Here is a 22,594-nt window from a genome sequence, read left to right as displayed (position 1 = left end):
CGTCCCACTTTTCATTTCACGTTGTCGGTGCTGTTGCTCCTTAAGAGTGCTCGCTCTACCACATAAAAGCCACTAACTCTATCTATTGAGCATACCACAACATTCTGTATGCACGTTTATAGCGTTTGCGCTAAGTGGAAGCACGCAACAAGACAAGTAGCAGTTTTGTTTTTTCATGTCCGCTTTTCCGTTTTTTTGTGTTTTTGTGAGCTACTTTCAAGCAAGAAAAAAATGTCTGGTGAGAAAATCTTGTGTTTCTTGCACCACAGTAACCACTTACAAACACACTATCAGCTATAATTTGGGATGTTTAGCATGCATAGATAAACGGAACGTTTTTTACGAAAACCAGTGTGATTCACCTGTTCCAGGTTAGGCTTAGGGTATAGCGTGCGGGCTGTTTGGTCCGTACTGATTGCTTCTTTCTTTTGCTAAAGATAAGAAGAAGCCTCTCACTTCTCAAGGAGCACTTTAAATATTCTGAAGCTTGCCAGAGAACTCTAACAACAGTGATGATGAACATCGTTCGGAGAACCTCCCGAACGGTTTTCCGGAAGCATCGATTCTCCGGAAACACTCACCACCCAAACGTGACAGGCACGCGATGGCGGTGCCGCTGGTGCTCAACTAGCAAAAGAAAAATGTGGTTGATCCCTCTTATATAGGAATCGGTATAGAACACGAAAGTGAAACGTGTCTTCACAGAAGTAGTGTAATGTTTATTGCACATTGATATATAATGTCTATTGGTGTTTTGTGGCTAAAGCGCCCTTAGGCGTTGATGCACCCACGCTGACGCCTGGTGGCACGTCTCCTCCATCACGACTACCAACGTCGATGACCATGAGCAACCGTCGTGCATATGGAAGCTGCACTACGCTGCACACGCTAGCACAACGCGAAAGACGAAGCACGTAACTGACACACTAATACAACGCGCAAGACAAAGCACGTAACTGAATCGTCACCGAGTCAAATCAGCGCGTACAGCGCGTCGTAATTGCAGCCTCCGCGATCAACTTCAGAAACATTTTCAGAGCTAATTGCGGAGGCCACGCTCCGCTGTGCTGAGTACGGTGAACGCCACCTAGTAGTGCTTCTGCGAGAACGCGTTGGTAGTGCTTCTTGATGCCAGCGTCCCTTCGAATGCTGGCATCGAGGCGTCGTAGTGCTGAGACCACCGAAGCGTTCACTGTCGGTGCGCGTTAGTGTCATAATGCAGTACTTCTCTTTTCTGCTCGTAGGCGAAAAGAAGTCCGCACGAAGTAGATGTGCAATGTGTGCAACGTTCCGCTGTGTGCAGCTTGCTTCGCATCATTTGACAAAAAAAAATGTGAACTGCCTCAAGTGGACAGCTGGACATATGAGTCCCACTTGATCAAAGTGACCTAACTGGACAGTGGGACATATAGGTCCCACTTTTTTTCGGAATAATAAACTTCTCGGCATTCGGATTGATTTTTATGGAATCAAGAAGGGATAAATAGCTCGCTCAAAGTCTCTTACACAATATAACAATTGTTTCCTTGTTGTGTCCACCAAAGGGTTAAATATTGCCCTGAAAGTTATCAAGTATCGCCTTGTGTTGAGATATTCCTTTATTGTACATTAGGCAATATAATATTACCATTTGTTTAAATCTTTGGCGCCAGGTGGTAATCCACGCGTTAAAATTGTAACCACTGGAATCGAAGGAAATCCCCAACATCAGTTTGAAGTTTGAAGTTTGAAGTTTATTCAAAATATATACATTTGTTATATACATTCGTTTTGCATTGTGATTGAACAATCAGAGGTCCCAAAGTAAAAACTGTCAGGGGGACCTCCTAACAAAAATTAAACAGAGGATTAATTCATTGGTCAGCAAACAGTGGCGAAATTGCAGCAAAATATAGAAGTGTGCGAAAAAAACAAGAGCAGAAAAAGAAGAAAAAAAAAGAGAGTAGGGCAATTTAAGTAATAATGACAATTTGCTTCAAACAAAGAAATCTAAAGAAAACAATAAAGTCACAAATCGTTTAACAATTCGATTTTAAGACGTTTACAAAATGAGTGCATTGTGCATGATTTCAAGTCAAAAGGTAGCTTGTTCCACAGAGTTACACATGAAAATCTTGTCGTTATTCGACCATAGTTTGTGCGTATTTTGGGTAAAAGTAGATTACGGTTAGTTGAAAACCCTGTGTTGTTAGTATTTAGAAGAGTGACATCAGAAAAACTAGAAATGTATAATTCATGATTTAAAACACGAAACATGATTATAAGAATTTTGTGGCTAACAAGTTTACGCAGAGGCAAAATATTCAGACTGCGAAAAATGGGGGCTGATGGTGATAAAAATGGGTTGAAAGTGATAAGTCTTAAAGCTTGCTTTTGTAAGCGTTCAAGATGACCTATATGCGACCAATACGTATTTCCCCATGATGATAGGCAGTACGACAGATGGCTATGAATAAATGCGTAATATAAGGAAAGAAGGATTTCGGTTGAAAAGTAAGGCCGTGTTTTGATAATCACATGAATACCTAAAGACACTTTTTGAGTTAAGGACTGAGCATGCTCACTAAATTTCAAATGTTTATCTAATATTACACCAAGAAATTTTGTGGAAGCAGATGTATAAATGAAGTGTCCATCAAGTGTCACCGCTAATGAAGAGATGTTCGGCAATAACTGTGGGGAATGAAACACCATAAAATTAGTCTTCGCTGGATTGATACGTAATGCATTCGATTCACACCATGAAAGAGCGTTATCTAAGTCGATGTTTAGTGAATGTTGTAGTATGAGTGGGTCCTTATGTGTGGTAAAAATTATAGTGTCATCAGCATAGAGAAGAGCATTAGTGTGTTTCAAACGAAGTGGTAAATCATTTATAAATAACAAAAACAGGAGGGGTCCCAGGATCGATCCCTGGGGAACGCCAACGTTAGTGATTTTTGGAGATGAGAATGAATCATTTATTTGAACAACTTGCGTCCGGTTAGTAAGATAGCTTTTAATCAGCTGTAAGGGGGGTCCAGATATGCCGTAACAGTCAAGTTTATGAAAGAGAATGTTGTGATTAATTGTATCAAAGGCCTTAGTAAAATCAATGAACACAGCTGCAAAAAGTAGGCCTTCATCAATTGCCAATTTAACTCTGTCAGTGAAAGTAATTAGTGCAACCTCTGTTGAAAAACCTGGACGGAAGCCAAATTGGTCATCAGATAATAAGTCAAATTTGGATAAGTATTTCATTAAGCGGATGTAGATTAGTTTTTCAATTACTTTACTAAAGAAAGGTAAAATGCAAATAGGGCGATAGTTGTTAGAGCATTCGCGATCACCTTTCTTAAAAATCGGGATAATTTTACCTGCTTTCAGGCTATGAGGAAACACAGCAGCTGAAAAAAGCTTATTGATTAAATAGGCTAAGATTGGTGAAAGCTCATTTGATACAAGTTTAATTTTGGAAGCGCAAATTTGATCGAGACCTGGGCCAGTATTCTTTGATGATAAGATAATATCGTTAACTTCATCTGGTGCCGTGGGGTACAAAAAGAAAGATTGAGGAGTACGTGGAAGACTTGGCAGTGTGAGTTCCGATTGAGTGGTTTTATTAGTATCTACAGGGGCACTGAAATGTGAACTGAAAACTTCAGCGATGGAACCAGAATCCGTGTATCTATTTTCGTTAAGAGTTATGGCAGCTGGGTGTGCTTTAGGCTCATTGTTGTTAAGAAATTCTTTAATTACTTGCCACTTCTGCCTGGTGTTGCCACAATTATTTCTAATCTTATTTTGATAGTATTCCCGTTTAGCGTGCCTCAGAGCAGCTCTCAGAATATTGGAATAAATTTTTAGCCGACACTTTAGGGAATGATTAAACGGTTCTGCCTTGACCTTCCTGCTAAGATTATCTTTCTTCATTATAGAATTCATTAGTGCCTAAGTGATCCAAGGATTCCTAGGCGTACGAAACCATTGCTTAACCGTGATTTCAGAAGAAGACTGACTGATGCATTCTCTTATCTTAGTTGAAAAAGATTCGAATGCAGTTTCGGGGTTATTTTCGTGATATAGTTCGCTCCAATTAGTGTTTCGAATGGTGTCCAAAAATTTTTTTGAATCAAAAGTAGTGCGCATGTTATTTCTAATACGGTGGAACTCTTTAGACCCGAAACACAAAAATATCGGGTAATGATCCGTAATAGCATAGTCCAACACTCCTGCTGTAATATCGTCGGTAGGCAGACTAACCAAGATGTGATCGATCAATGTATTGGAATCGTATCTAGTTGGAGTACGTATTACTGACGAAAAGCCGCAACCAAGAAAACAGCGTACGTATTCAGAGCAGGATTGGCTGTGTTGATCACCAATGTTAATGTTTATGTCACCACAGATAACTACATTCTTGTTCTCTTCAATTAACTTGTTTAACATTACTTCAAATTCTGCGCAAAATTCTGCATATGATGAAGAGGGTGATCGGTAAAGTGATATAATGACGGTGTTACGGTTAGTCATTGGCAGATGATGATGGTCAATTTCAATGCATACGGATTCACAAAGTGGTGTGCTTAATGACACGTCAAGTCGCCGTCGATAAGGTACAGTAGAATCAACAAGAATAGCTGAACCGCCACCACGACTATCCTCACGATGACAATATTCTGATATGTAGCCAGGGATTCCGTACAAGGCGCCGTCATGTGAGGTCAACCAAGTTTCTGATAAACATATGAATGAAAACGTGTGATCGATGACTGAAAAGAAAGCACAAACATCATCGTAGTGTTTGCGAAGGCTCCGGATGTTAAAATGAATTAAAGAGAATGCAGACGCATTGTCCTTGAGAAGTGCTTTAGTGCGTTCAAATGAAAATATGGACGAATCCATTCTGTACAGCGACTGAAGTGGTTAACAGGTGCGTACGATGACAAGTTATTTAAATACGGCAAGATCACCCACGCCAGAGATGCGGTGCACTCTACTATCTTCCGATTTCCGGGCCTTGATAATGCAATTATCTGTCCAGAGAAATTTTCATCCCTTAGCTTTTTTCAGCTCAAGAGCCTGTGCGAAAAGTCGCTTATTCTCTGGCGTCAGGTGGTCATTGACGTAGATGGGGGCAACTGAATTCCCAGAAAGCCCAATAGCTCTTGTGTTTAGTCTTGCCTTTCTTGCTTTTACCGCGAAGTCTGTTTTTTTTTGACCGTGAGCAGAACCGCGCAATAATATGTGTGCCCTGCTTTCCCGGTACACGGTGCGCTATGTCTATATCACTGGGAGCAATTGCGCAGCCAACTTTCTCGCCAATGGCCTGCACGACAGCAAGGCAGCTCTCACCTTCTGTCTTCGGGATACCTTTTATTTCGACGTTGTTCGCCCGTGAATATTGTTTAACGTCAGCAAGCCGCCGCGAGAATAGCCTGCAGTCATCTTTCACTGATTTGTTTTCGTCCCTCAACGCCTTGTTTTCCTTTGCGAGAGCTTCATTTCTGGTCTTGACTGATTCGTAAAGTGCATTGAACGCCTGAAGGCTGTCTCGCATGGCCGCAACCTCAGAACGGAGAGCGTCTATCTCCTTTGCCAATTCAGCATTTGTAGGCATAGTGACCAGATGCAATCGCAACACACAATGGCAGCAGCGGCAGTGGCTACGACAGAGCACAGGGAAAAAAAAAGAAAGGATTGGCAAAGCACCAACCTGTACAGAGTTCAAGGCGATAATTAGAAGCAGTCACGCCGCCACAACCACTGATTCCGAAAAACCATCAGTTGTGCGGAAATATTTAAAGTGGGTTCCTTATGCTGTGATGTCGTCGCACAGCCATCGAACGGTTCCCCTTGAGAGACGATAATCACGCCGAAACTCCTGATCTGTCAGCTCTGAAACGCGTCTAGCAGCTCCAGTCGTTGACGGGTTCGGGAGAGCAACCCGAGGCAAAGAATGAGGGGCGCCGCGGTGTTTTCATGTGTATCCAGTCATACCTTAGAGATAATCAACGCACGCGCGCGCGCGCGCACCCCCCCGCCAGTCTTCGAGGCGGCACGGCCCGTGTGCACGGCCAAGGTCGCAAGCAAACAGCCAAGCCACTGCAACGGTACCCAAAGCGGACTGCCTCTTCGCCGTTTCTACTCATGGCCGACGACGGGTTCGCTTTGAAGATGATTGACAGATGCGTGACGTGCTCAAAATTTGCGGTACCGCCCCGTTGTCTGTGACGGCCGCTGATGCAACCACAATTCTGACCAATCACGTAAGGGCAACCGAACCGATTCCTTTCGGAACTGTTATAAGATTCGCCCCAGGGGTGCTATGCAGGATGCGCCGAGTTTCTCGTTCACCCGAGTTTTACCCGAGTTTGCTCGATGGCAGTCAGTGAACGAAGATAGCAAGGAACGTGCAATAACAGCAGGCAAAAAGAAATGTCAAGATAAATCCGCGTATGACAACATGAGCGCACACTGCGCGGCACAGTGCTTCCGCGCTTCAAGCACAGAGGACTGCGCAACAAAACGCGCCAGCGCCGCGTATTGTTATCAACGTACTATCGCAATTTCGGAATACCGTCACTGTCCCGCTGTCTATCTGCACACTTGCCGTGAGCCGCTTGCCACGCCTTTCTCGGGCGCGTCAAGGGCGTGCCTCCTTTTTCTGGCATTATCTTTCTATCCTCCGTCGAATGCGAACAGGGCACATGCGGTGCATTCTTGCACCTATACTTTCCCTCAATCGAATACTTTGAAATACAACAAATAAAATAACCAACATTTTACTTCTTAAAGTATCGGTTTTTTTGTTTTGAATGCTGTAAATTTGTGATGACAAACGGACATATAATGAATTATTAAATTTTGTACTTTTTTGCCGCGAGTGGCGACAGTGAGGCGAAAGCTTACAAGCGGATACATTCTAGAGGGTCACACGCACGAGGGAGTTAATGCGGTGAGCAGTCTCCAGGGGCGCTGCAGTGCTATGTTCGATAAAGTCAGTCATGACAACGATCTGCCCATTCCCTGTCTAATAGGGGATTGGCAACGCAGCGCTGCGGCATGGCTGTTCACCGCAGGTGCTTCACTGCGGCGGCTATTAAGGCCGCCGCTTTACCAACTGAAACGACACTTTAGCCATAGAGACGGGAGCAACGGCTGTCGCTGCAAAATGGCTGTGCGGTATTCTGGGTCCGTAGTGACGCAGCACAATGAAAATGCACCAGTTTATCTGCGTGCGCGAAGTCTCCGCGATGCATTGCGAACACGAGCGTGCTGCCCAGCGACACAGTTCGTCGCTTGTCACCGCTTGCCCATTGAAGGTGCCTCCGTGCGCATGTGCGCAGAATTTGAGTGTGTTGTTCACTCCAATGTGCTTGCTGATTGCCTCTGCTGCTGAGCTAATAGACAGTTTTAGTTTAGCGTGGTTACCGGAATAGCGGGCGTACCGGAATAGCGGGATCGAAGTGCGCATGCGTAGAACGCTAACCGACCCATACCGTTTACCGTGCGCACGCTATTTCTCAGAGTTAACGTTACCGTGTTAGCGTGGTGTACGTAGTGTACGTAAAACATGGCGGCGGTCCCGGTCGCCCGCTTCGAACTGAATTTGGCGTTGTTTTTGTAGAATTCACTTCGTTCGTAGCAAATGACTCCGTAAACGGCTTTTGCTTAGTCTCATGCCGCTTCGCCGAGAGAGTGTTATGGCTAATCTTGAGGAATTTTCGAGATCGCTTCTCGTTTCGAACGCACCTAAGCCTAACGAGAAAAATTTTTTCTGAGATGCGACCGCCATCTGTCGCTAAAGTCGAGAGATAGGCGCGACGACGGCATATGGCCTCTGAGATGAGAGGATTTCGGAGGCTATGCTAGACAGCTTGTACTGCTTGTCTGGTTCGTTGCAGATCGACGGACATGTTAAGTAAAAATACAACGCGCTCCTGGCTTCCATTGCGCTGCCTATCGCACTTTCCGGACGCACACACACATAGAATTAGGTGCCCTGTGTATGCAAAATTCAAAGCGTAATGGAATAGCGTCCCGCACGTAAACTACGCTATCACGCTATACTAAAACTCTCTTTCTGCAAAGTTCGTTTGCGGAACGGTAACGCTATTTCCCGTAACCCCGCTATTACGCTAACGCTAAACTAAAACTGTCTAATAGCGATCGCAGATGGATATCGTAACGACAGCGCAGCAATCGCATTTTGGTGGGTGAGGGCTCTTGTGCGCAGTTAGGAAATTAGACTTCGAACGCAGGAAGGTGTTGCAATTGTTTAGTGTGCCGTGCTTGTGATGACAAAATGCCGTTGCACTGGGTGTGTTTGCGCTGACCGCTGACCGTGTTTGCTGCACTATATCATTGACAGAGCAGCCATCTTAAATGACAGCTGCGATACGTTGTCGTTGCAAAACACTACGCACTGCTCAAGATCGTCGTCCACCACGGCGCATCGACGCCTTGCAAGCAGCTACAGTGACGTGCGGATAATTATTTGCTGTGCGCTACGTAGCCACAACGCAGGCAATGAACCGTGTTGTGGGGTCATCACAGCGCAAGAAGACATATGCATAAGGCAGCGAAAGCCGACGCTTTTTTTTTTATAGTGGTGCTGAGTACATCACTGATGACAGTGCGTTGTGCGTGTTTTATTTCGCCGGTCAAGATTGTTAATGCCTCTCAGTTCCGCACCACGTCGCTGTTGTCGAAAAATAAGTTGGGCGTGGCCCAACCGTGGTGGGCGCGCACAAGAGTTACATGCCTCGCTCGGGGCGTGACGTATGGTTTTGATTGACACGCGAACTCGGGCCAAACTCGTACATCGCGAAACCCCCCTCGAGTTAAACTCGGGAGCATGGCGGCGGCAGCAGCAGCCTGTGTCATCGCATCCAGCGGCGGCAAGCGTCAATATTACCATCTGGACCCGTTCAGCTACATGACCGACGTAGAGTTTCAGCGTCGTTTTTGCCTTTCCAAAACGTCAGTGCGCTGGCTGTGTGACGAGTTAGGCGAACGCCCTTGTCTGCGGAGACTGCGTGGCGGGCATATTATGCTTTCCGAGCACAGACTGATGTGACTAGGCTGCGGAGGATAAGTTCGTGCGATCGCTTCGGCTCTCTCCGGTTTCAAGCGCTGCTCGTCCACTGCGCCCTAGCCCCAGGCCAGGTCCGGCGTCGTCATCGGAGTACTGGGGCACCTGCGAGCACCTGGGGTTCAACCCGGGCCAACCAACCTGCGTAGGCGAAGTGGTCACATTATATTGGAAGACTCAGAATGGAAGCCGGGCTGCCTTCCGATGCAACAGGTGCCGAAATCAGTTTTCGCAGTTACACGGTAAAGCTGCACTGCACGGTCAGAGAGGCGAAGGACGTTACTTCGCCAACACGGACCGCCTCGGCCGTCCGAACGACCACCTCTCCAGGCGGCAAATGATTTGGCTCACGTACTGCGTGAGCAAAAGCGTAGACATATGGCTGTTGAAGGAGATGACCGGCGACTTGTTTCCTCTATAGGAGCACACCATCGCCGACAGGACGAACTACCCCCGTAAGGTCGCGAGGGACGAGCTGCTGGCGCGACCTCCACTTGGTACCCCGGGTAGATAGCGCAAATTGATGAGTGCCTTCTTCGCGGCGAGCAAAAGTATACAATCGAGGCCGCCTAATGACGGGCGACAACTTTCCGCAAGCCGCCAAAATTACGGCGGTGTTAAAGTTGGGGGCCCATGGGTCTTCGGCATGTTCTGCGCGACCAGAGGGGTGCTGCGACTTTCAAAGTCGACCGACGAAAGGCGGCGACGCTAGGCGCCATTATTGCAGCCAATGTTCAACCGGGGACCATTATTCATAGTGACGAATTGGCCGCATACAAATGTATCCCAAATTTAGTGGATGCTAACGGGGCTATGCCTCAATCCGCATTGGTAGACAGTCAACCAAAGCGTGAACTTTGTGGACCCCATCACGGGCGTTCACACGCAAAAAAAAGAAAGTTATTGTCAAAAAGTGAAGCGCTCCCTCGTCAGCGATGGGTACAGGGTAACTGCACCGATGATGGAGTCCCACCTGGGATGCATGTGGTGGCAGTCAACATCCACGTGCGCTGCAAAGACCCTTTGGTGCGTTTGTTAGAAGCCACGGATCGCTCGGGCTAGCCACTACAAAGACTCTTTCCTGCGGTTGTTAGAAGCCATCGCTCGACGCTTGCCAGTATGGAGGTGTATCGCAAAGTAAAAGAAAATAAAGCGTAGTTTTCTGACCCTTGTATGTGTGCTTTCCGGCATTACTGTGTGCTTACACGGTAAGCGCACGGCAAACCACTTATGCGCTAGCCGACGCTCACTTCGTCTTGTAGCTGGATGCGCGCGCTACTCGCAGCTTTTCTTTAGCGCGAGCAACGAGCGATCTGTTAAAAGCCCAGTGTGAAAACCAGGCGCACACCAATCTCTGCTCGGAAATGGGAGCGCAAGCACGTAGCGAGCCGCACCAATCCAATCTAGAGCAAAGGAGCAACGAGCGATCTGTTGGAAACCCAGTGAGAAAAGCAAGCGCACACCAATCGGTGCTCGGAAATGCTGGAGCAAGCACGTATCGAGCCGTGCCAATCGAATCCAGAAAAAAAAGAGGGGGGCGAGCGTCCACTCGTGGCATAACGCGAAACGTATTTAAATACAAATTAGTCTAATACACATTCCGTGTACATCGTGGAAACATTAAAATGCTTACAACCCACGTTAATGTGACTAATATTATTGTACTAAATGAATTTATTTTATAACTTGCTTGTGCCTGTATTGCACTCGGTGGAACGACAAACAAGTGAAAGAAGGCACGACCATGCACCGACCGTATGATCACGTGAGCCCCAGTTTGTCGACCGCCCATATGGCAACGCCCAAGGGATAATAGCCACCCAGAGTGAATCTAGATTAACCAATGAAACTGGAGGCGTGCCGATGGACAAACTTCGTCTTGTTATCATTTGTTCTTTGATCTTGGGGCGTCGCCAGAGCTCGTGAAGATCCCGAGTTTCGCCAAACTCGGGGCATCCTGCATAGCACCCCAGCTTCGCTGTTTCAAGCGTTGCGCGGCCGAGTGCAAGGTTAAGCGTTTACTTTTTTTTTCGCACGATGTAGTCGTGTGGAGTAAGTTGCGGTAATCCTTACATCTCTGCGGCTGTCGAAAAATAAGGAAAAAGCGGTGTGCTAATCTATTTATGCTCGTGGAATCAAGACACCTCGCTTCGTGGGGAAGCTGCGTGACGGAAACGTTACAACTGTAGAAGTGCATTTTTTTGACAACCCGAGAACTTATGTAGCTTGTGCATACGTATAAACCGGAATATAAGTCGAGATTTTTTCATTAAAAAATCAAGCTAAAGTCACCCCTCGTCTTATATAGCGGTGTTTAGCCGAATGTGAGTCGTCGTCTGGCAACATGTGGTGTGTGTGTTTGTCAAAGCCTCGTAAGGCCGTATCCAAAGCCAATACCGGTCATTCCTCCATGAATTTTTTTATCGTTGCCGTGTTCTTTGTGTGCTTTTGCGTCCGACCTGTCCCAACATTTCTGTTTGGAGCCGCTCGACGTCGTGTTGAACAAGCCGTTCAAGGACCGGGTGCGGACAACTTGAAGACGCCGACGGGACGCCTGCAGAGACCTCCGCTTGGAACCGTCTGCGGCTGGGTGCTCTCCGCCTGGCGTTCTTTGCCAGACGTGATGGTGCAGAATGCATTTAAGAAATGCTGCATTAGTAACTCTCTCGATGGTACTGAAGACGACGCACAGTGGGAGGAGGCCAGCAACAAGCGGTCGTCTTCTGAGGATAGCGACACTTCCGATGAATGAGACGGCGGCTCCGATGGCGGGTGAGCGGTGCCGTTCGAGAATAAATGTATATCGGTGATTTTCGGTCGTTTCATTTTTTTTCTTCTTTTTTTCATCTAAACTTAGGGGGTCGACCTATATTCCCACTCGACCTATAATCCGGTTTATACGGTACTTATGAGGAAGCCATCGACCACTATAGTTTTGTTGTGGTAACGCTAAGTGTTCCAAAGCTAAATGTCATAACCATAAAGTAATTAACTTTACCAAAGCTCGAACCCATGAAGTGCGTACAAGGTGGGGATGCGCAGTTGATGTAGAGTCTCACTTGCTTTACTATTGGAGAACATTGTAGGACTTTGTATAGTTATTGCACGCAACGCGGAAGCATTCATTTTCAATTCATGTCATTTATTTCTCCTTAGGAATTACATAAAGGGGTACATAAAGACACGTAAACTTCAATAATTTGATCACATTCCCATATTACGCTAAATTACATTAGGGTTAGCCACCGCAAGTAAAAACACCAGTGGCATAAATCAAATAAAAATAAACTTACGGTATTTTTCGGTGTATACGTCACACCATTGTATAGTATGCACCTTAAAAAACACCTATTCCTAGAGAAAAGATTGTATTTAAGACGCACATCTTGAACAAAGGAACTTACTTCGTGTCGAGATACCAATGGAATCACATGCACATATCTTTGTCGCGAAATGCCCTGCTTGCTCGAGTATGATACGGTCAACTCCTACGATCCCCTGATTCGCAAGTCCAAGACATAGATTCCGAAACATTTTTTGAATGAACAATATTATTTTTCGTATTCAAGTCAATTGAACGTTTTCTGTTCCAAGCCTTTCACATCCTCGTCTTCCGACGCACTATCGAAGAGCTCGGCCCATTTGGGTGACAGCGTCACCGGCAAACCTCCCTGATCTTGCAATTCGCTGCTTGCGTTCGTATCAGACCGGGTTACTGCAAGCGTGCTTGTCTGCAGTGGTTGATGGACTGTGGTTTTCATCTAGCACATTACTGCATCTTTATCCATCTTCAATACGGTAAATATCATATATAAGACTAACCGTAGTATAAAAAACAAGGCCGGAAATTTTAGTATTAACAGCCGTGCTCTGTACACCAGAAATATGGTATGCTGTAACTTTTACAGTCACGGAGCGCCAAATTCAGTCGACTGTGCCGACTGTCAGTTTGCCGACTGTCAGTCGACCGTCAGTTGATGATTATATGTGTGTCTGCGAAAGCTCTACGTGAGAGCCGCGATTTGTGGAGCGGCCAATACATGCTTCAGAATGGGTAAACATGAAATTGACCAAACTAGTAAATTGTTAGGCATATTAAGAGCCGCAAGCAACGAACATTCTACTGCATACACATCATCAAGTAGTGAACAACAATGACGTGCAGGAGCCCTGCTGCGTTGTATTGAAGCATTCACTGCACAGAACTTTAGTTTCTGGTATGCAAAATACATACATGACAAATTATTACAGAAGAGCTGAACTTGACGAAAAACTTCTGATACGACATGCTCAAAACGACACTTTCACTTAAGAAATAAATGAACTGTCACGCGGATGCACTATCTAGAGACGATTCATCTTACAAGACATTTACCGATGCTTGGACGTCAAGAAACGACTTCGCCTTGGAGCTCGTGTTTAGAAAGCGATCGCTAATTTACATGAAAATTCTCCAGCAATCTTACCGTAAAGGCATAAGTTCACAAGACTGATAATTACGAAGGCGCACTGGCATTGTTTGGACAATGTCGTTGAAATACGCTGGTTAAAGTCCGCGAAAGTTTTACAGTTTACTTGCACCACAATCAGACAAATAAACCTCGAAAAACAGGCCGTGATGGCGTAATGGTGATGGCATTGCACTGCACAGCCCGAAAGCGCAGGATGAAATCCCGACCGGGGCAACCACATTTCGATGGTGGCCAAGTGAAACAAACCCCCGTGTATTGGGTGCACGTCAAGGAACCCCTAATGGGGTCTAAATTAATCCGTACTCCCCTACTACAGCGTGCCTCACAATCAAATCGTAGTTCTGGCGCGTAATACCCCAGCAATTGGGTTTAAGTAAACCATGGAAAGACTGCAGGCCTTCACTCTAAAGCATTCTCAATTGCGTTCAGGGCGTTTATTGTTTGTAACGAGTGCCTATGTACGTGCAGTCGCTCATTTTCACGTTGAAGAAGGCGAATAGAGGACAGCAAGATATCTTGACAATAATTAAAGGCACCCTTTTTGTCATTTCTTGCCAGCCACTTGTCAATTATGCCAATTTATCATTCCGAATGCACCATGGCGGACGGGCTGGTAAGGAAACCTGATTCAATTCATTAAATTAGCACCTGGTAAAGTTCTTGGCACGAACTGCCAGGAGAACAACGAGCTGAGCAGTATGCTAGTGGAAATGGAGTCTGCGTTCAACTGGCTCCCAATTGCACATGCGTGCTCCGAAGTCACAGAACTACCACTTGTGTGCCAGGCGCACTCTAACGTCGAAGGCTCCCTACTGGCAAACCGAACTGAAGTAATAACAAGACACCAGTTCGCCGCACATCACGCAGTTGGCTGGCATCAGCAGTTCGCCACATTGTCATGAAGCTTGAGTACCGTAAGAATCTTCTCTTTCACCTGTGGCCATGATTGAGGGTAAAATATATCCTCGTGCTGTGGAGTTTCATCGGTGTCCTCGCGCGTCCTAACGAAGCTTGAAAGCTGATGGTGCAGCGTGGCTTGAAGATCAGAGAAGCACCCATCGCACTTGTCCACTAGCACGCGTGATGCCTTCATTCGAGCCATTTGCATCAAGACCTAAAGCGGGAAAGTTCTAAAGCAATCAATGCAAGCTCTTCATATATTGAACATAAAGGTAACTTGCGGGGGGGGGGGGGGGGGCATGATATAGAATAAAAAAGAACTTCACACCGACAGAAAGAAAAACCAACAAAACAGTTCTAAAGGCGTTCGGGCTACTCTTCATTTTTTTTTCTATCGTTTATGCAACGTGGGTTTTTTTTTTCCCGGCAGGTACATCACAACATGAAGGGAGAACATGCAAATATATACATCTGCTTTAGAAAACCCTGGCCATGCATAAGTCAGTGTTATAGTGGCTAGAAGAGTAGGTGTGCCAACCGGGTGTACTTCACCACTTCGCCGCATTTTGTCGCAAAAATGGCGCTGCTGTCATCAGAATGCGGATACTGCGCGCTTCGTCGTCGGTACGCGGTGTACACAAGAGGCGTGTTTGATGATATCAGTGCCGCTGATTCTAACTAAGAAGTACAGTTAAAATATTGTTCTAAGCAGAACACGTGAAGCCACATGACAAATTCTGGTATTGTCAAAAAATATGCAATTTTGGAATATTATTGTAAGCTTATATGCAAGGACCAAGTATTGCAGTTTTAGTGGTTTTCAATAGGTGTGGGGTAATCTTGGAGTGTTGGGCTGCAGCCTAGTACGTAGTCTTTTCGTTAATTCGCTACAGCCAGGTATAATTTGAATCAAAACGAGTTGCAGAGGATCCCTAAGCAGATCCTTATGAAGTGAGAACGCCAAAGCGTTTCTTTTCGCTAAATTGTTTATACGGAGAGATGCTGCGAAGTGGTGTTGCCGAGTTTTGTCATGAAGAATGAGGCAGTGTGAGAGACCTAATTGTGTTTATTTACATGATTTGCTGCAAACAAAGGGGTGTAGACAGTACTTTACATGTCCTCTTCTATTTCGTCGTCGAGGTAGTATGCATCACAAGTCTCAGGTATACGTAATAGTACGACCAGCACGGCGTTGTGCGTGGTGTTATTTAACATTTTCCGGTGTCATCATCCTCTTGTCGTTCCGGTGATGGCGTACATGCGGCGGAGTACATAGACACAATTGAGGCCTTGTGATCCGAGTATAGGTGATCCGACGTGCTTACGCAACGTGCCAACTATTCATATGCGCTTTCGTTCTTCCATACGGCTGTGGCGATTTCCCTCTACTACGCCGCGGCGGCAGGTAGTTGCTGCGGCTGAGCACAGCGCGCAACGAGTGTTGCTGCAGCAGCTGTTGGCGCCGGCGTCATTTCAGGCGGGAGAGGTCACGTGCTTTCTGGACCCGGCTATTGCGGACGCCTTGTGCGGACGCCAGCTGGGTGCGTGCTTTCGCCAACCTAGCAAAGAAGCGCTTTCGCTTTATTAAATTATGAGCTGTTCAAGGTGAAGAACCAATTGTTACTCTGGCTGTAAGAGCCGCCTCTGTCTGGCACTTCAAGACACTTTTTTTACCACGTGGGGTTCTTTAACATGCAATTAACCCTAAGTATACATGAACGTTTCACATTTCTAGCCTACCGCAATGCAGTTGGCTTGGTAGGTAGTGGAACTTCGGGCTTCATCCTCACTAACACAAGCATAACCTCTGAGCCATCGCGGTGGGTTAGAACCGCTACGAACCAAATTTTGCTCTTGAACCTGAACTTACACCTACCATATAATTCAGCTTTGATGCCGTGCGCCTTTGCTAAATCTTGGCGAAAAAATGTTGCTGCCTTGTAGCTGGCTACATTTAACTGACGACAGCTGACTACGCCATAGCTGACTGCCCTGTAGCTGACTACAGTTTACTACACTAGTTAGGATCAACCGTCGGTACCTTAGATAAACACTCACATGCCTCCACTTGAACTTTGTTAAGGATAATGTTACAGTCTTATCTGCCGCAAAAGAAAACGAGCCAGATGAATAACCGTCCACTGGCGGATCCAGTGAGATGAGACATCTACGCAGTGATGAGCTCCCCAAGCGCCAGCACAGATATCAAGTCGTAACAATGTGCCCAGGCTTCATTCGCAGTTTGTTGCTGTGATCACTCCGAGTGCGCGTTGTGTGACCAGTCCCAAGCATTGGATCGCTCTTTTTTCTTGGACACGATGTCATGCAGATGAACGAAAGCACCATATGATTCTATATTTGGTAAACTTCTCTCAGTCGATCTGACAAATGGGTGAGTTGGAAAGTATTCATTTCTTTGAAACGGTGGCATAGAAGAAACACGAACACGCAATGACACTGGCGCTTGTTTCATTCCGTGTTCGTGTGTTTCTGTGGGACCGTTTCATAGAAATGGACTATCTTAGCCGATCACGTGAACTCGTGCTTGGGGTCTTGCTTAAGAGAATTATTTGCACCCAACTAGTGTCCGCTGCGGCCCTTTCCGGCACATAGAACAATGCAGCTTTATGCCCCTTGACTTGCAACTTAGACCAACAAATTAAGTGTGCGTGCTGAACTTCTAGGCAGAAAAACTGCCACTAATTACAGTAGTCGCTGGTGATGCGGCCTTGGAGATTAGCTTGCCGCCTAATTTTTCATCATAGAAACTTCTATTCTAAACACGCCAAATTCTAAACACGCAATAACACAGACCCGCACCGCCTCCCTATACAAACTGACGGCTACAGATGACATTTTTAACTCTGTGTAATTCACTTTCTGCGCACCGTCTGTCACAAATGCCAAACGATAGGCTCCGCTGGATACCGTCCTACTGAGTGCAGGGCAATGTTTTGCGTCATGATGCGGCAAAGCGGTGAACTACGACACAGACTGGTCGGTCGGCACACCTACTCCTCTAGCCACCATGTCGGTGTGCTAGCCGCTGGGCGTTCTAAGCCTGCAGTTTGCTTTATTAGAAGGAGGTACGAAGCAAAGCCTACCATAAATGCGTATGCCATGAGAAAACGGTAAATGTAGAAAAAAAAAACATATTCTTACACGCACCGAAGCCAGTTTATTGTCAGACTGTTTCTTTTCCGCATTCTCTTATTAGGATCACGTGCCCAAATGAGAGAAGGTGAAATAGATCACTTCATATATGCACTAAATGTGTAACATTATTCGTTTTTACGCGACGTCATCCCCTACTCCTTGTTGCATATTCCAGCTCAAGGTTTCAGAGCAGACCATGAATGCTTTGAAAGTACGTCTAACAAGAGGTTGTAAGCCACTGTATGGCGCTTTTCGCAATGACTGGCGTAACATGCTAAAGTTCACTGGCCTGCTGAGCGAGAAACTTTTCTTTGCCATGTTGATACCACGGAATTTTATTCCTATGGCAAAAACAAACATTCCAGTTAAATTTTCATGCTAGGTGACCTCACCACCGTGATGTTCCGTAAAAATTCAAGTGCGATAGACTATATATAAGCGCCCAGTAAGCCGTATGCTCGGGGTATGAAGGAAAGTGTGACAGGGTGAGAGCTAAGAAGTATGGTGGCTTCATGCGCGCAGTTTTTCCGCGTTCCGATGTTGCACGTCGCATGATCAAGCGCACATCAGGCAAGGAAAACACGCGGCTTCTTCTCTAGTCTTTCCGTGTCTGGGCGGCGGTCCACGGGGTGGAGCACATGCACGGCCCACTTACCGTATGTTGTAGATCTGCAGTGGCTGCAAAGGCTAAAGATGACCCGAGTTGGTTGGTGAATACGTGTGTGCTGTATTTACAGGGTACCTACTGTCTGATGTACCGTAATCTGAAGTTTCCGAGACAGGGTGAAGTAAAAAAAAAAGTATGGGGTTTTACGTGCCAAAACCACGATCTGATTATGAGGCACGCCGTAGTGAGGGACTCCGGAAATTTGGGTCACCTGGGGTTCTGTAACGTGCGCCTAAATCTATGTACACGGGTGCTTTCGCATTTCTCCCCCATCGATATGCGGCTGCCGTGGCCGAGATTCAATCCCGCAACCTCGTGCTCAGGAAGCCCAACACCATATCCACTGAGAAACCACGGCGGGTCTGGGTGATGTGAGAGGAAAAATGAAACATTCACTCCCCGCGGCCGGCGATCTTGAACACACCAGCTCTGTGACCGCCAGTGTTATTGGTCTGTGCCTGAGATCTGTTCATGTTTGCCTGCGCGTGCGTAATGCGCATGCTTGCAGTGTAATTAATAAGCGTTTGTTAACTGAAACGGCACTTACTGTAAGAGTATATTCCTTACTTCGAGTTTGTTAATACTTTGCTGCTACTAACAGTGCTTTGCCTTTAGTAGAGGCGGTAGCCCAGAAGTTGTTGTGTTACGCAGCGAGACAGCTGGCTCAACCACGGGCATGCTGGCCGCATTCATGTGGTGGAATGCTACAACGCTCGTGCATATGCATAGGATACACGTTAAAAAACCTCAGGTGGCCAAAATATTCCCCAGTCCGGCAACGCGGTATACCTGATTACCATGCCGTTGCTTTCTCACGTGAAACACAAGTATTATTTTTATGCCTCGCCTTTAGGGGGAAACAGGAACCTAATTGATGTACCCTTTCTTTTTCTTTGATTTCCAGGGAACCAGTGTTTTTCAAACAACGCCCATGCACAATCATATGACTGCCGGGTAATCCTTAGCACAGTAAGAAGAGCAACACATTTCCAACAATATTTTAGTCAATACGTCAGTTCAAAAGCGTAGCTGTCAACGCAAAGATTTCAGCTTACGCCTGAAAGTCACGGCGCTGCGTATTGGTGCATGTGAAGGTTCACTACAATGCCCACCACTTATCGCAGCGTAGCGAGGCTCAACAAAGAGGTGACACTGCATTGTTGCTAATCCAGGCTATTAGGACACTTGAAATGTTGCTGTCAATCACAAACACTTAAATTCTGAGCATAAGCTGAAATCTATATCTATGTTTTAGCATTTGAAGGTAGAGTATTACAGAATATGTCTGGCTTTTCTAAGCAGGCGCAAATAGAACTCGTGTAACGTATCATGCTAAAAATGTCGGGACCTGAAACATGAGCAATAAAATACATTGGGCACTTTGAATTATCCGCAGTTGCTCTATTCTGAAGTAGGTGCTCATAAATGTAAATATGTAACTTCAATATGTACCTATATGTAGGCCAATATGTAACTTCAATTATACCTAAGATGATGCTAGTTCTCAAAAAAGGTTTACCGGTTCTCGCAAAGGTTTTACCTGTGTATCGAAAAAAAAAAACATGAGACGGCTAGCCGTCTCATGCTTTTTTTTCTACACACAGGTAAAATTGAATATTACAAGAGAAAATCAGGGTTGATAATTTTTGCTAGTAAAAGACGAAAGCTTCTGTGGTGCACAACAAACAGCTTCACATATAGGAAGAACTGAAAAGTACGTGAAATCAAAAGGCACATATCTTACTGACGGCGTATGGTTACAAATTATATATATATATATATATATATATATATATATATATATATACAGCCACGCTCCTCAAATGTTTTATATTATCTTCGTTTTACCTAAATTGTATGCATTCAGACGTTCTTGGAATACTTCTTTATGGTAAATTCCTTTCTAACAATACACGCCTGCGTGTTCAACACAATGCCTTTTATTATTAAATATCTTCGAGAAAAAGCCTAAAAGACATTATGTACATTATGGTCTGTTACCTGCATATTCCACACCTTCTTAACATTTTGTTTTATTAAGGTGGCGAATGAAGAAAGTGTGGGTACCTGTATATAATATAAGTACTAATTCCTAAAAGAGTGCTGCTGCAAGCTTCCTGTCACGCAGATAAAAGAACACCGCTTGTTTATATTGTTCGTGCTCTTGATTCATTAAATAAAAAAATGTAGGGAGCTCTTGAAGCTTAATGTGTGGATGTAATCATATCGAGACCGGAAGTAATGTTCTCTTTCCAGTCATCGTCTAGAACCACATGCTACTATGCGTGCACGGACGGCGGTAACCGTTGGAGAAGAGGCATGCATACTGACGGCACACCTTGTTTGGTATGTTATTACAAGAAATAATGTCTATTTATAGTGCACAATTTTTTAATCTGAGCGCTACATCAACTTAAAAATCATATATGATATTTCGGCAGTTCTAGTGTCACAAAGACAGTTACGAGGCCGTGGACAGCCCGCGGATTTTTTTAATGGAAATGGTCCCCAAAATTTCTACCTGCATGTCACGAAACTTGCATGTCATTACTTGTATTTGCGCTAGAGGTGTGTATTTTCTTTGCGATTAAAAGCGTCATGACATCGTCGTCCAACTGTTCTCAGTTTTCCTTTGTAACTAAGAGTAGAGGGCCCAATGTCGTCAACAAGAACAAAAAATAAACTGGGCTCGCAGTGAACATCTTAAACCGAACTTGTAATTTCGAATAGCTGCCGCTGAACCTCTCCCAAAGACGGCAATCGCCATTTTGGCAAGGCGTTGTGACGTCAGGAACTGAGGGACAACCTCTGTTTCGTCTGCTTGAAGTTTCGTCTGCTTGAAGACGTCTCATGAAGTTCGAGACTTCATGAGACGTCTTTCTTCGCACGCCCTAGCACCCAGCGGCGTAACAACCGTGTCGCCGCTGAATTGTGCCAGCAATTCCTTCACTTGCGCACTAAAAAAGCAGTCGCAAACCACAGACATACGCCCAGACGATAATGCAAAAACGAAACGACGCACAGCTGACATGACGCATTTCGAGCTCATGCAATCACTTCCGGTGTTTGCAATACACAAAAGCATGGCCATCGAGTCCGGCTTCTGTTACCCGAGCGAACCATTTAGGTGGTGCCCATTCATTAAGTCACCACTCAGTGTCACCAGACTGCTTTACGGCTCCTCTCCGACATTAAAAAATTGAAATACACATTTTCTACTGCACAGAATGCACTAACTTTTTGGCCGCTTGCTGTGAGACGCGTACAGTTCCGCATGCAATGCATAACTTATGATGGAGAATTTGTAGTCAGGGCCACTTTAAGAGGAAACTCTAACTCTGGCCCGACTCCGATGCGGCCTTTTCAAGCAGATGTAAATGCCGAAACGTTTTTCAAAGATAACCACTGGGCCAATTATAAAGAAATTTATTGTTATTCAGGTAAAAAAGTTAAATTGTAGTGACGGCTGCAACCTAAATTTTCATTTAAGGCCTGCATCTTTAAAATGGGACATTCAAAATTGGTATGTCTCAAGAAATAGACGCGACAAGTTTACAAATCTGTAGCTTTGCACCAAAAGAAGGTATCACAGTTCCGTAAACTGCATCCGTTAGAGCATCAAATCGTACGTGAATTCGTTGCATTTTTAGAGCGCAGCTCCTACCCGCCCGTTCCTGCAGTGGGCGTAAGCGTCGGCGTCCATCATAACCAAGCGTAACACAGCGAAATATCAAAGAGTGAACGCAGAGCGTAACGGGGAATGAAAGACGGCGGTAGCGAAGAAAGTGTGAGAAGGAAAGTGATGGAGGAGGGTGCAGCGGAACCATGAGGCGGAAAGCGGAGGAAGAGAGGACGTGGAAAGCCTGAGAATAAAAACGTAGTGCCGCGCCAGACGGGCTCTAGAGCGACGATGGATATACGAGATGGCGCCAGAATAGAGCGCTTCGTGTATTCACCGATGACGCTACCGACTGCAGATATGGAAACTAATCGCTTCATTAGCGGAGGTCTGTCTGCGGCGGCTGCTGTGAATTGCGCCCACGCGTCACCCATGCGCTGCCTCTCGCGATCTCCCGATTAGCGAGGCAGTCGTGCTGTAGTTCGCCCTGCTTGCAACGTCCATAGGGAGCCTACATAAACGTGCAGCACGAGACGGATTGTCCACGCCAGCCTGTATATAGCGGAATGAAAATGCGTATAGAGCGGTGCTCAAATTTCACATTAGGGACTATCGTAATCGTCGGTGAATTTTAATAGCGGAGCTGTTTAAGCCGACCATCAGTTCGTGTGTAGCGAACAAAAAAAGCTCCGTCGCATGCCCCC

The 22,594-nt window shown here is 45.7% G+C and overlaps 1 protein-coding gene across 5 annotated transcripts in view; it reads left to right on the top strand.

Moving 5' to 3' along the window:
* LOC119464789 (uncharacterized) overlaps positions 1-22,594 on the top strand; it is an 85,706-nt gene that overhangs the window by 6,094 nt on the left and 57,018 nt on the right. For 3 of the 5 annotated variants that reach the window (XM_049655901.1, XM_049655904.1, XM_049655903.1), the window contains one exon: positions 19,176-19,240. The exons of 1 other annotated variant lie outside the window; for it this stretch is intronic. In XM_049655901.1, coding sequence (XP_049511858.1) covers positions 19,176-19,240 — 65 coding nt within the window. Of the gene's footprint in view, positions 1-19,175; positions 19,241-20,527; positions 20,618-22,594 lie in introns of all 5 variants that reach the window. One more of the 5 variants, XM_049655902.1, reaches the window with a different exon arrangement.

Source organism: Dermacentor silvarum, chromosome 9 (genome assembly GCF_013339745.2).
Source record: "Dermacentor silvarum isolate Dsil-2018 chromosome 9, BIME_Dsil_1.4, whole genome shotgun sequence".
In the NCBI taxonomy this organism is placed as follows: Eukaryota; Metazoa; Arthropoda; class Arachnida; order Ixodida; family Ixodidae; genus Dermacentor; species Dermacentor silvarum.
This window is presented reverse-complemented; position numbering and strand designations above follow the sequence as displayed.